The sequence below is a fragment of the Oryx dammah genome, unplaced genomic scaffold (assembly GCF_014754425.2).
Source record: "Oryx dammah isolate SB20612 unplaced genomic scaffold, SCBI_Odam_1.1 HiC_scaffold_25, whole genome shotgun sequence".
NCBI classification, from domain to species: domain Eukaryota; kingdom Metazoa; phylum Chordata; class Mammalia; order Artiodactyla; family Bovidae; genus Oryx; species Oryx dammah.
Window position 1 is genome coordinate 99,717,087 of NW_024070209.1, and position 14,057 is coordinate 99,731,143.

General features: G+C 56.5%; 1 protein-coding gene and 1 long non-coding RNA gene across 7 annotated transcripts in view; both read left to right on the forward strand.

Moving 5' to 3' along the window:
• Positions 1-13,744, forward strand: part of FUBP3 (far upstream element binding protein 3) — a 47,679-nt gene extending 33,935 nt beyond the window's left edge. For all 6 annotated transcript variants that reach the window (XM_040225393.1, XM_040225394.1, XM_040225395.1 and 3 more), the window contains 8 exons: positions 1,773-1,914; positions 5,752-5,912; positions 6,658-6,731; positions 7,051-7,131; positions 7,259-7,335; positions 10,050-10,121; positions 11,353-11,480; positions 12,381-13,744. In XM_040225393.1, the coding sequence (XP_040081327.1) occupies positions 1,773-1,914; positions 5,752-5,912; positions 6,658-6,731; positions 7,051-7,131; positions 7,259-7,335; positions 10,050-10,121; positions 11,353-11,480; positions 12,381-12,389 (744 nt within the window). In that variant the 3' untranslated portion in view covers positions 12,390-13,744. The remainder of the gene's footprint in view (positions 1-1,772; positions 1,915-5,751; positions 5,913-6,657; positions 6,732-7,050; positions 7,132-7,258; positions 7,336-10,049; positions 10,122-11,352; positions 11,481-12,380) is intronic.
• On the forward strand, positions 1,959-4,966 carry LOC120852100. Its single transcript, XR_005718476.1, has 2 exons — positions 1,959-2,588; positions 2,623-4,966. It is a non-coding gene; the product is annotated as an uncharacterized LOC120852100 (long non-coding RNA).
• Positions 13,745-14,057: the final 313 nt, after the last annotated feature.

Below are 14,057 nucleotides of genomic sequence, written 5' to 3' on the forward strand. Positions count from 1 at the left end.
AGAAGCTGAAGAAGGGAGCAAGAGGTTAGAGGCCATCATCCCAGCTCTACCATCTTTCCTGTGGCCTTTGGCAACCTAGCCATTGAGCCCCTCTGGGCATAGTTTTCTCAGCAGCAAGCCAGGGAGGTTGTTTGCACCTGGTGGTACACCCCACATGATCCCCTGAGTCATCTGGGGGTATACCTGTTGAGGTTACAGATCAATGGACCACCACCTTCCCCACCCCCCCCACCCCAGATTCCTGAATCAGAATATCCAGGAGTGGGTTGGGCTTTGCCCATAGTCCCCAGGCAGTTCTTAGGATGAGGCAGGTTCAGAGAAGAGGCACGGATTCCTCTCTGACATCCTTCTTGGTGGTAAGAACTGATGATCCCGGAACTGCGAAGCTGTGAGCTGAGGAGGAGACAGCCTTGTCTCCCAGAGCCCGAGGCATCCCCTTGTAGAGAGTCTGCTGCGTGTGTCCTCATGTAGATCGCTAAATCACCTTGTTTGCTGGTTGTCTGCCGCTCATAAAAGCAGAGTGCCGCAGGAGGCGGTCGTCAGCTTGGCTTCCTGCTGGTCTAGATTCCAGGTAGACATTCAGTTCACTCTTGGCCCACGGCAGCTGGTTCACTTTGCGCTTTGTCACGAGTCTGTCGAGCTGCCCCTTCCCTGAAGGAGCTCTCAGCTCCACCGGGTTTGCCTTCAACATTGAAAAGATTTTCAGGGCTGCTGCTTCTGAGCACCTCACAGGATAGAGGCCAGAATGGCTGCTTTGCCCTGGAGAGAAGGGGATCTTCCTCTCTTGGCCGCTGGATGTGGGCCTTCTGTCCCTCCAGCCCCAGACCACGGGCGGGTGTGCCTGGCATCCCCTCCTTCTTTTAAGGAGTGAGATAACCAGTTTTAGTCGGTTTGCTTTTGTTTTTAACCCTTTTATTCCACTTGCTGGTTGGATTGCAAGGTGCTGCGCTTTAGCCGACTCTTTGCGACCCCATGGACTGTAGCCCGCCAGGCTTCTCTGTCCTTGCGGCTTTCCAGGCAAGAGTCCTGGAGTAGGTTGCCATTTCCTCCTCCAGGAAGGAAAGTGAAGTTGCTCAGTCATGTCCGACTCTTTGCGACCGCATTGACTGTAGCCTACCAGGCTTCTCTGTCCATGGGATTTTCCAGGCAAGAGTACTGGCGTGGGTTGCCATTTCCTCCTCCAGAGGATCTTCCCAACCCAGGGATTGAACCAGCATCTCTTAGTTCTCCTGCATTGGCAGGCAGGTTCTTTACCACTAGCGCCACCTGGAATTGCAAGGTATTCTGATTCTCAGAGGAGTGTCTGAATTGTTCTTTATAGCAAACCCTTGTCGGGGGAGGGCCCGAAGTCACCTTTTCCACTTACGTGTCACTTTCAAAAGCCCATATGTAGCTCTTCAGGCTTCTGGTAGGCTCAGCACTGAGAAAACCAGCTCCTGATACCTGTAGACTGGGCCCCAGTGATTAAAACTCCCAGATCAGGGCACTGGGCTTCAGACCTCAGGCTTTCTACCTGACTGCCTGGTTTAGCTGGGTGTGTTGGTGCTGTTTATGTAACCACGTAATTTGTCTGCGCATGTCTCCTCGAATGTTCCTGTGATTTGTGTTAATCCTGGTTTTAAAGGAGCACGTCAGAATCTGAAATGTGGGAGAGGTGCTCAGGTCCTGATGTGTGGCTTTGATCGTGTCCTGTCGCTTAGCCTCCTCCCCAGAGGGGGAAACTCATGCTGGAGGCAGCGGGGAAGCGCCACTTGAGCTCCGCTTCCTTCCAGGAGAGAGACGGCTTCGGAGGCCTGGCAGCGGCCCGGGGCAGAGGCCGCGGCCGCAGCGACTGGAGCGGGGGCACCCCCGGCGGCGCCCAGGAGGTGACCTACACTGTGCCGGCCGACAAGTGCGGCCTCGTCATTGGCAAAGGTAAGCGGTGCCACGGGGGCTTGGCGCTCCCCCTCTGGCTGCTCAGCCTGAAGGCAGACAGGCCGCACACCCAGTGCCTCCGAAGCACGAGGTTCACGCCGTTTTCTACCTTTGACCAAAGGGGCCAGGTGCGAGGCTTCCGCTGCCTTCCAAGGCACCCTCCTTGCCTGGGCCTTCTCATGAGCGGGGCAGAGCGAGTACTTCCTCACCATGTGGAAACAGATGTTGTATAAGGGAGACCGGCTGCCTGCTGAAGCAGCCTGGGTTGTTGGAAAGGCACAGGTGAGGGCCCCCTGACTGTTTGTCAGTGGACTGATTGGGGATTAACTCACTTGCAAGGAACTTGGAGGAACCATTCACATCATTTCTTCCAAGAAGATTGCTTTCTGCCAAGTGCGTCACTTTTTGCCTTACGGATTTGGGTTTTTGGTCTGTATTGACACAATACGTGAAAATGACTTTTATCTTTTCAGCATCTTTACCATGAGACAGACACCCTGTGGAGGGAAATAAAAATTGATTTGTTAGTTGTTTCTAGGCATTTTAGAGAACATTAGGTAAGAAGCCCTTGTTACTGGCTAATGTGGCTTCTTCTTCAGTGAAAAGCAAGGGAGAAAGCAGGCCGGGCTCTGGGTCATCTGAGCTGGCCCAGCAAGAAGGGCTGCTGAGAGCAGGTCCGGGCCCAGCAAGAAGGGCTGCTGAGAGCAGGTCCGGGCCTCTGAGGCAGTAGGCCCAGCTTCTCCACCCTCTAGGCAGAGCCCCTGAGCTGGCAGGAAACTCTTGTTCAGCATCCGGTATTCTGTTTGCTTCTCAGTTCATTCCTTTTGTATGTATTTGACAACATATGGAAGATATAAAAACCATTTTCTCCCAGAGTTTCCCCAATTTCTGTGATCACCAGGCATCTTCTAGCCGTTGGAGGGGTGCTGGCATCCCACGGAACACAGCCCAGGGACATCTTCACCCCCAGAAAGCTGAGGCTCCGAGGCTAGTGCCCCCGAGCTGGCCTTCGGTCGTCTTCCAGAGTCCATTCTGGGCCCTGCTCTCGGACACTGTGTGTTTTATGCTCTTTTAAAACATTTTATCTCCTGTATCTGTGCTGTCTCTTGGTTATTAACCTCTCAGAGGTGGTAGGAATGACGTGAGTTTGTTCTGATTTTCTGGCAGGGCGTATTTATGCTGGGAGGTGTTCAGTGGACATTGTTAGCTGCCCAAATGCTGCGATCATTCAGACATGTGACGCAGACCGTCAGCTGGCCTACTGCCATGACGTTAAATCCAGCTGACGCCTTGGAGTTCGAGAGTCAGATCTAGGTTTTTCTGTGCTTTTCGAGAACCGTCATGTCAGTGAAGGTTTCATGGGAAGTGTCTTCTCCAGAGCTGGCGGGGCCTTGCTGTCGGTGCTGTGACAGTTGCTTGTAGTCGGTGACGCCTCGGCACTCACAGGACAGCCTCTCTGTCCTCTGTAAGGTCCTCCTGAGTGGTCCCCAGAGGAGGGAGGCGGCAGAATGCAGCAGTCACAGACGCTGTGTCCTGCTGCTCCAGGGGCAGCCTCAGGAAGCGAGGATGCATTTCGCTGGGGCAGTAGCTGGGGTCTTTCTGTAACTCCCTCCCCACAAGGGCTGGGTCTGAGGTCTTCCTGTTTTCTTGGGAAAGGTGCCGGGGTGAGGGGCGCCACACGCAGGCAGGCCTGCTTCCACCCCCCACCCCCCACCCCCCCACTACAGCCCTTGGACAGACGCTGCGCCTCCCTGGGCCCCTGCTGGATTTCCATGATAAATACAGCAATGGTGACAGATAGTGTGGCCAGCCCTGCTCTTGTCAGCCAGGCCTTTTAGCAGGTTTGATTAATTGCTTTACGATTTCACGTCCGGCCGGGGGGCCACTGGTGGGTCGCTTCTGCCCCCCATCAGGTGGAAGAATGGAGCAGGCTGCTGAATGTGCCTGGAGACAGCCACCATGTGCCAAGCTGGTGACCTCATTTTGCAGGAAGATGAACTTAAATTAACTCCTTCCGGCCCCTCACAGTTTTTCGGTGCCTCCTCACTGTATTAGCATGCGCCCTGCGCCTCGGGGAAGAGTCTGGGGCTGCAGGCCCGAGTGCCTGACCTGAAGGAGGGGGCTGCTGGCTGGGCCTGCGGGTTCTCAGTCCCAGGCATGCACGCCCTTTCGTGCTCTTGGCTCCGGGACCAAGCGGTCTGGTCAGAAGTAGGCTGTGCAGTGAGTGGAAGGGTCTCCCACCTATTCTTAGCTCTTCATCAGTCCCCCCAAACACTCTTGCCTAGGAGCGAAGCTGCTTACCTTTCACGATGCAGAGAAGAAAATTCAAAACCTGTGGGTAAAGGTCAGTAGTTTGGGGGCCGGGAGGGGCGTGTACCGACCCGGAAGTAGAGCGAAGCTGCTGAAGACTACGACTTTCTCGCGCTGGCTAGCGCTGCCCCCAGGACCATGTGTTTGCTCGAGGCAGAAAATGCAGGGACACTGTCCTTACACTGAAGCAGATCTTCAAGAAAACCATCCATTCAGCCTTTGGGTCAGCTGGGCTTCTCTTTTTATGAATTTCCTTTTAAATTGAGCACCACCCTAAACCCAGCTAGCATCCTGCCCAAACTGATGCTGAGCCAGGCTTTCCTGAATGCCCACAGCCGCCTGGTTTCCTTCCTGTGATGCCAAGGGCCGCTCACGCTGCCTTCAGGGAGAACGGCCAGACCCAGGCCCCATCTTTGCTCCCGGGCCCTCGTAGACTCCCCTGGTGCTTTCAGGATGAGAGGAGACGAGGTGCAGGCCGTGCCTGTTGACGGGGCCCCTTACTCACCTTCGCCTTGATGCCTTGTGTACACGTGGGTTTCCAGCCGTGCGGGTGAGGGGCAGGCGGGGGAGTGAAGGATTGTGGACACGTTACAAGGAAATGAGGTTCAGGTTAGTTTTGACTCTGGGTGGGGAGGGGGACACAGAGACTGGCCTCTAGCCTTCACGCTGATCCTCTGAGGCTCCCTGGTGCCCTACTCCAGATTTTACAGACTCTTCTCCAGTTTTATAAAATCCTGTGCTCCAAATTCTCCTGGTATTCTGGCTTTACCCCACCCCAAAGAGCAGAGCGGTTCTGTAAGTTCTGTGAAATTTGAAAAGAAGAATCAAACCATTGTTACTCCCGGTGCAGCTTTTGTTACGCAAATTTCATTAAGAGACTGGGACTCTCCCAGATTTTCAAAGAGTCCAACTACATTTTCATTAGCCCCGCTCCACCCAGGCCTCTGTGACCCCCATCCTCAGCCTGCCTCTCCGTCTAGACCCGCCCCCACCCCCTTCTCAAGAGACTTGAGAAGTGACAGGACAGGAATTAAAGGCCGGATGGGCTCTGGGTGTCACTGGGCCTGTGGCCGTCTGTTTGACCTGTGGAGGGAGGGGACCAGCTGTGCGGTGACCCCCCTGCCGGGGCCGAAGGCCCCCATTGTGCCAGGGAGGGGCCATCGGGTCGCCATCCTTGGGCGGAGAAGGAGGGAGCGCCTTCCCCAGCTGAGCTCACTGTGTGTAAATCTGTAGTCCGGGGCGCCTCAGCCCAGGACACAGAGACAGGGACCAGTGGCTGCTGGTCCATGGGGTCCATGCCTCAGCCTGGCTCAGAAAGCAAGACCAGCTTCACCACAGAAGTCTGGTTTCACACGTGAGACAGCCCTAGTTTTGACTAGAACCATTCTCAAGCATAAGTGGACAGGACTTGTCAACTCTTAGGACGAGCGCTGGTGGGCAGAAAGCTCCCCCTCTTCCTCTGTGAGCTCCAAGCTTGGGGTTAGTCGCAGTTGCTGCTTACCTTTGTGTCTGTCCTGCCGCCCACAGGGGGCGAGAACATCAAGAGCATAAACCAGCAGTCGGGAGCACACGTGGAGCTTCAGCGGAACCCCCCTCCCAGCACCGACCCCAACCTGCGGATATTCACCATCCGGGGGCTCCCTCCACAGATCGAGGTGGCCAGACACCTCATAGATGAGAAAGTTGGCGTACGTACGCGGGCCCTGCCACCCAGCTCGGGAGTCGCGGGGGTTTCTTTTGTCTGTCCGAGGTACCTGCTTCTCCCCAGAAGCTCACACTTCCGGGCCTCTGGGTCCTCTGGTGCCGCAAGGGCCGCAGCCCCCTCCCCCTGTGCCGAGGGGCAAGGTCATGGTGCAGGGACACGGGCCAGGCCCAGACGCTCAGGGCGCCCCTGGCCACCGCTGCTCAGCCCGAGCCGCGGCCCTGCAGGCTAGAGGAGCAGCCGGGCGGCAGCCTCCCCCAGCTCTGCCCCTGGACCCCCACGGGCCTCGCCCTGGTGGCCAGCCCCTCAGGCAGCGTTCATTGACTCTGGCTTTAGTTTCAGGCGCCTCAAAGCAGATAAAGAAAGGGAGTGTTGATGGAGGACAGATGGGCCACTGCTCACCTCAGAGGGGCCGTAGAGTGGCAGAGAGAGCCGTGGGCCGGCCTAAGTTGACGGGAGAGTCCAGCAGGTTGGTCCCTCCCCCAGGGCGGCACGCCAGGGCAGGCGCGGTGGTGCAGGACTGGCGGCGTGGCAAATCGCCACCCGAGGGGCAGCAGCCGCCCCCGCAGTCAGGCTCTTCCGCGGGGAAGGAAGGCTAGTGAGTGCCGCAGGGTGTCTTTACCCCACGAGTCTCTGTCTCCCCGGAGGCTGTGGTTCATCCCGGGGCGGGGCTGGGCAGAGGGCACCGGTGCAGCCTGCGGGCGGTGAGAGTTCCCTCTGTGCCCTGACAGGGGACCAGTCTTGGAGCTCCTGGACCCTTTGGACAGAGTCCCTTCAGCCAGCCGCCTGCCGCACCTCATCAAAAGTGAGTCTTCTGCACCTGTGTGGACTGCGAGACTTCCCTGCCCACCTAGGAGGCCCTCCTCTGCAGCTATTCTGGGGATGCCAGCCAGAAGCCCGGGGTGTGTGCAGGACCCATCCCCGTCATCCCTCTGGCCTGTCCGTGGCTCACTGACCAGCGCTGGGCTGAGAGCCTGCCCAGAGGGCAGAGGGTCCCCTGGCCCGCCAGCATCCCCAGGGAGGGCTTCCCGCCCTGGGCTGGGTCGGGGAAAGGAGTCTCTTGTGAAAGCCCTTCCTGTGTTGGGTCCTCAGCTCTTGTCTTTATTTTTCCCGCTTTCTTTCAGCACCTTTCCTCCAAGGAGCTCAGGGTGCTTCCCAAACATTGCTGCTAAAGTGAACGGAAACCCCCATAGCGCCCCTGTGAGGTGGGTGGCCTGCCTTCACTCTGCACACTGGCTTCTCCCGAGACCCTGGTGCTGGGGGTGGGGGGGATGACTCTGGTGGGGAGGGGGCGTGGCTTGGCCTGGAATGAGTGGCCCTTGTCCTCCACAGTGGTCCTCCCGCCTTTCTGACCCAGGGCTGGGGCAGCACGTACCAGGCGTGGCAGCAGCCCACGCAGCAGGTTCCAGGTAAGTGATTCGGGAGGAGGCGGGCCCGCCCCCACCCCCCAGACAGGCCTCCTGGGGCTCGGGGCGCGTCGCCATCTCGGGGGGACCTGGGCCTGAGGACTCCTCAAACGTTTCTGTCCCACCAACCCCGTCCTCCTCAGGGCTGCAGTCTCCACTTCTGTTCCCTGCCAAGGGTCCGAGAGGCCTGCGGTTTGGCCTGAGTGCCCCCGCCCTGCACCCCGCCTGCCCCGCACTGGGTGCCCACCCGCTCTCCCCCTCTGGTCTCCAGGCAGCTTGGCCTGAGTGCCCCCGCCCCGCACACCCCACACTGGGTGGCCCCCCCCCCCCCCCCCCACCGTTCTCCAGGAGGCTTGGCCTGAGTGTCCCCGCCCCGCACCCCGCCTCCCCCGCACTGGGTGCCCACCCGCTCTCCCGCTCTGGTCTCCAGGCGGCCTCCTTCCTGACTTCTTTTCTGGCAACATCTTAGGAAGGGACTCTTTCTATCTCCTGAACTTTCAGAAAACACACTGTTAGAGAATTTGCTCTTTTAAGAAAACTGATTGTAAAAGAGAAAAAGGTTGCTGGAGTCACACCCACGCCCTCTCTCTAGCCTCACATCAGCTTCAGGAACTCATTCTTGAGTTCTGTCGCTGGTAGAGCTTATTTTTCATAGGCTTGGCCCGCGCGCGGGCCCCCCCGGCCCCCGCAAAAAAAAGCCAAAAGCCCCACGAAATTGCTTACCTTAGGTTCTTTTGTTCTTGGACATCTGAAGGGCCAGCCTGGCGGTGTTTGGAAAGCGTTCTTCAGTGCCTTGGCAGGCTTTCCTCAGCGCCAGGCCACTGGACACGCTGCAGCTTTGCTCTCAGGGGCTGGGCCCGGGGTTCCCCCCACCCCCCAGCAGAGCGCTGGCTGTGAGCCCTGCCCCAGGCACCTGTCAGATCCATACTGGAGAAGAACCCAGGAGTCCAGAGCCTGGCTGGATGGCCTTAGGCATGTCCCCCCTTCTCTGGGGCACCATTTCTTTTGTCAGTGAAATGAAGGATTTGGATTTGATTTCTAAAGTACATGTGAGCTCTGACACTGCATGGCTGTGTTTTTTACCTTCTCTTCCCCGGCATTTTCTTAACAAAACGTTTTACACGTGCAGAATATCCTTAAGAACTCTACCACGAACACCTTCACACCGCCCAGGCTCTTCCTCCCTATTGCACAGTGCTCGCTCTCCCCACAGCCCGGCACATCTCCTTTCCTCCTGTTCCACCAGAAGGCACCCCCAGCGTGGGAAGCGGCCTGGGTCAGGGCTCTCCCATGCCCATCACCCAGGACAGAGAGCTGGGGAGGAGCCCCTGACTGGGGAGGCTCTCCCGTAAAGCTGCAGGGTTCACATGCATCTCTGAGGGCCTGCGGGTTCCTGCAGAGCCCACCCCACTGCTGCCCCAGGCCCAGGTGGGTAAGGAGTCAGCAGAGGCGCGTGGGCCGCGGAAGCGGAGCACAGCTCGTCCTGGTTCTTCACCAGCCTCATCCGTGCTGTCACTTGGTTTACTCGGGAATTCCGTGAAATCTTGTTGAGAAGAAAAATCCCGCTGCCCACGCCCTCCACGTCTGAGCAGGGTCCTCCCACTGCCCCATTCCTCATGCCTGCCTTCTCCAATCGACAGCCTCCTGTCATCAGCATCCAAGTCCGAGTCTGGTCCTGTCACGGTGGTCCTGCCCCAGTAGGGAGGGGGCTCTTTCCCCAACCCTGTGCCCCTCTCAGTCCTCAGTAAATTAACTCTTGGGGAAAGCATTTGACCATGAAACCTGATTTTGAGTATGTCCTTCCGGCCTGAGGATGAGATGGTTGGGTGGCATCACTGACTCAATGGACATGAGTTGGAGCAAGCTCCAGGAGTTGGTGATGAACAGGGAAGCCTGGTGTGCTGCACTCCATGGGGTTGCAAAGAGTTGGACATGCCTGAGCGACTGAACTGAGCTTCCCACCTGCTGCAGGCGGTGATTCTAACCAAAGGAAGGACATTGGTGGGGCCTTCACAGGGGGACACACAGGCCAGCCCTCAGCAGAAGAAAGGTCCCACCTTGTCTGTGGTCAAGTCTAGTAACCGCCCCCCCCACCACCACCACCCGATGCCCCAGAGAGACTGCTGCTGCTCTGTGCCTCTCACCCCAGCCTTTCCGCACCCAATAATTCAGAGAGGAGGCCGGGGGCCACCCCACACACGTCCTCTACCCACCAGCCCACCCTGGACAGCGCGAGGCTGGGTGGGGGTCAGGTGTATGTTTTGGCGTCAGTCCCTCGCTGCGTGTACTTCATCTTGTCATCTTGAGCACAGTTTCTGGAACTTGCCCTATGTGTCTCCTGTAATTTTCTCCTTGTCCAGAGACAGCCATCAGTTTTTGAACAGAAGGGGCAGCACAAGGGAGTAGTCAGTGCCATTTGGGCTCTCTGTCCATGAGGGCCAATCCAGGGAGCCGCAGACAGTGCTCGGGGCCTCAGGCTCTGGCCCCGGAAGCCCAGGTCTCTGACCCGAGGGAGTCGAGGCCGCTCCTGCTGCTTGCCCCAGCCTCACGGGGCTCAGTGGCATCCTCCCCTGCTCACCTGGGGGGTCCTCCCAGGGGTGGGCCTGAGCTGGCCTGCCTCCTTCCTCCTGGGCCAGGGAGTGAGTGCGGAGAGCAGGGCCCGGAGCCCGTGGGCCGGGGAGCCCGAAGTCCTGACTGCCTTTGTGTTCTCCGCACAGGCCAGCAGAGCCAGCCGCAGAGCAGCCAGCCTGACTACAGCAAAGCCTGGGAGGACTACTACAAAAAACAGAGTGAGTGCTTCGGCCTCTGCACAGGGAGGCCCCCGACCCCGGGGCCCACGCGAGCGGCTCCAGAGCCCGTGGCTCCCTGGCACCTTCACCGCCTGCCCTGTGTGCGTCCGTCTGGGCGTCTGCCTTTGTCTGCTCCACCCGCCCCAACCCTGTCAGTGAGACGCACGGGCATCCTTTGCCTTCCTCCCCTCCTCGATCTTCCCTTCCGGGCTCCACACAGGGCGAGCTGCAGCCCGGGCTGTCCACGTGAGGACCCTTGGTTAGGCCCAGACCGGCCGGGGGCCGTTGGCCGTTGGCCGTTGGCCACCTCGCCACCCGGCTGCTGCCCGGCTCTCCCTGGCCATCGCGGGCAGGTGAGACAGGGAGGAGGTGAGACAGGGAGGAGGGAGACTCTGAGGCTGCGGAGACTGTGAGGCTGTGGGAGGGACTGAGGCTGCGGGAGGGACTGAGGCGTTTTCTTCCAAAGTAAGTTCTTTGCTGTGACAGTTTTCCCCACTAAGCCAGTTTTTTTAAAAAGAGGAGAAAACTCCATAACAGCAACCCCCCAAAAAAACCTGCCTCAAGTGAATCATTTAAGATGAGTCCTGAGCCCTCTATGCACATCCCACAAGTGCTGGGCCAGCGCGCTCGGGTGTGGCCAGAAGAGGCGTCTCATGTCTTGAGTCTGAAGGGTGTCACTTGGTGCTTGGAAGAGCGTGGGTCAGACACTGTCAGAGAAGCAGCCATCCTGTGTTTGCGATCGTTACCAAGTCCATAGCCCTTCTAGGACCGGGGCCTGGTCAGCAGGGTCACCGTCGCCTGGAGCAGCTGGTGAAGGCGCCTGTGCCCAGTCTTCCCAGACCCCCCCAACCCCCACGGTCCAGATTCTGGACCCCCATGGGCTGCGATGCCCTGTGCAGGCGCGCATACACACCCCCGCCGGGGCACCCACTTCCTCGCCCTCCCTCCTCCCACTCTGGCCCCGGGCACTGGCAGGGAGCTGGCTGGACAGACAGATGGACGCCGAGGACGTGGCTGATGACAGAAGCAGACCGTAGGTGTGGTCGGGGCCCAGGCGAGGGAGCGCTGACAGCCATGCCTGGGCAGGCCACGTCTGCCCGGACAGCGTGGGCATCGGGCGCTTGGTCCAGGCGCCCCCTGGGAAGCCTCCCAAGAAGCTCTGGGAAGGGGTCCCTGCAGACTGACCGTGCCCTTCCCCTCCCTGTAACCGGCGCTCTGCTTTGCCTGTCAGGTCACGCCGCCAGCGCCGCGCCCCAGGCCAGCACCCCGCCGGACTACACCATGGCCTGGGCGGAGTACTACCGGCAGCAGGTTGCCTTCTACGGGCAGACGCTAGGGCAGGCGCAGGCCCCCAGCCAGGTCTGTAGCTGATCGCCCGCAACGCCGGGACCGCCCGGGCCTCCGCTCCCCCTCCCCAAGCCTTCTGCGTGGGCCTGACCCCGGGCCTGAGCGGTACAGAGCCACCACCCTGGCCCCCTCCTCGCCCCTGCTGGAACAAACTGGAGCCTCTTAGGGAAGCAATAGGTTAGGCAGACCGCCGGGCTGAGCGGCCTCGGGGTCTTCCTCTGGACCCAGGCTCCCCGTTGTAAGTGAGCATGCCAGGCTGAGCCGGCCCCGGGCAACCGTGGCACTGCCCCTGGGGATGGTGGCCACTGCCCGGTGCTGTTCTTGAAGAGGGTGGGGCGGCCAGGCTGTCACGCTCGCCCCTCAGCAGTGAGGGGCAGCAGGTGGAGGGCGAATCCCCCCTTCAAAGGCCGGAAACCAGAAGGCTCTGTCCAGAACCAGTTTTCTTCCAAATGTGGGGAAGACGGGACCGAGGACTCCCACAAGCTGCATTTCAGGTGACCTGATGCCAGTCAGGTCCCTGTGGGCAGTCCCTTGGTGACCACAGGCCCTGAACCCCCAGACCAGCCTGTTGTCTCACTGGGAAGCTGGGCCCTGTGGGGACAGGAGTCGAGCGGGGCAGCGGGAGGTGACCGAGGAGAACCGTCGCCCACTCACTCCCCTCTCCCCGCCCGGGTCCCCTGTGGAAGGAGGCGCCTGAGGCCTCCTGTGTGAGAGCTTGTCGGGGCCAGATCCCGGGTGCGAGGCCAGGAAGGCGCTTAGACATTGGCGTTCACGCATGTGTGTGTGTGTGTGCGCACGCCCAAGCACGCGTGTGCCAGCGCCCATTACCTCCGTGCAGACAGAGCCCCAGACAGCACACCAGCACCTGAGACTTTGCCCTCAGACTAACCTGTCTCCCCCTTCCTTCCACAGGAACAGTAGGACTGAGACCCCGGCTCCCCTCCCCTCAGAAGCATTGTGAGCAAAAACCTATTTGTAACAGAGGTTTTTAGATTTGCAAACCCTTTGATGAAGAACCTTTGTTTTGTTCTGTGAAACACTATATTTAGATTAACAGAATTTTTCTAAAAATCGGGAGAATTAGTTACTAAAAATTGCTGACAATTTTTGTTTCATTATTTTTGTTCGTTACTTCAAATGTGTAAACTCTGGGAATCTTTTTGGAGCAATACCTGCAAATTCTGGCCCCAGAATGTGCCTCAGAGCAGTGACATTTCAACATAGTGTGTTCTGTTTTTGTTTTGTTCGTGTGTCTTTTTATTTACAGTTTTTTCTGTTGCAACAGAAAAAAAGTGGCTTGGAAGTCTTAGGTGGTTTGTAACAAATTCTTTAAAAAAATTTTTAAACAGTATTTAAATATTCTTAAATGTGTAAATTCATTAAATGTTTTACTTCTAATTTCTTGTATCTTGGCTGTCTGGTTTTATTGCATTTTTTAAAAAACTGAACTATTATGTATTGTAATTAATTATGTGAATTCTGAATTGAGACAGATAATTGTATTGCTGTCCAACAGGGATCGGGAGGGGGCATTTTTTAGGGTTTGTATAATTTCTAGAGTTCTAAAGGGGTTAATAATATAAAAAATGTTTTTGTGTGTTTAGCAGACGTTTTTTCATGTCTCCATTATCTACCGGTTGCAATTGTGTATCTAAGACCTCCAAGCTTGTTTTAAAAACAAAACAAAAAACCTTTCTCTATTCTCTCAGAAATATAAATACTGTTATTTTTAATATTAAAAATAAATTCAATATAACTTTTAACAAACACTGTGGAACATTAAACCGCATAAAAATGTAGTAACTATTTTTTAATTCCAAGGTGTTTTTTGCTTTTTTCTTTTAAATATTTTAATATTTGTCAAATTAACTAGGTGAATAAATAAATCTAGCATTAACCGCAATATGAATTAAATAATTTTGATTTAATAAAAGGGATAATATGATTTCCAATGTTTACTGTAGTGTATCTTGTACAGGTAACATGTATTTTTAAAGGAAAGAAAAACGGAATTGAAGCTATTTTTTTTCCTTGCATTTTTCAGTTGACCTGGGGGACATTCCGTTTGAGATGTACTGAAGTTACAGTGTCTGGGGGGTTTTCTCCTTTTTTTCCTTATAATGCTTGAAATGTCTAACTATTAAAAAAGGCAATTGGAAAATGTTATGCATGTGTTTTTTTTTTTTTTTTTAAAGAGGTGTTCTTTTTATTTGACTGACAATTCATTTTACACTCTACATAATAAAATTTCCACAAGACATCTTGTGGGCAAAGTATTTTTCGGTCTGTTTGCTTCTGGTCTTCTTGTTCCTCCCGTGGCCCCTGCCTGCCGCCCGCCCCTGCCCACCCCTCCAAAGAAAGGCAAGGCTTCTCAGCGCATCACCTTGTGCTGCATGGCGGAGCTGATCAAGCACAGCCTGCATTTGCAACTCCTTCGTTAAGCTAATTTTATCTTAATGGCTCTGCATCATCTGAGAGTTTTGACTTTAGAGCCTGGGTTACCATCAGCCCCTCTTACCTGTCACATGTACGCATCTTTCGATGTGGGTGTGACACCAAGAAGTCAGTAATGGGTCTCCTTGCGTGGAG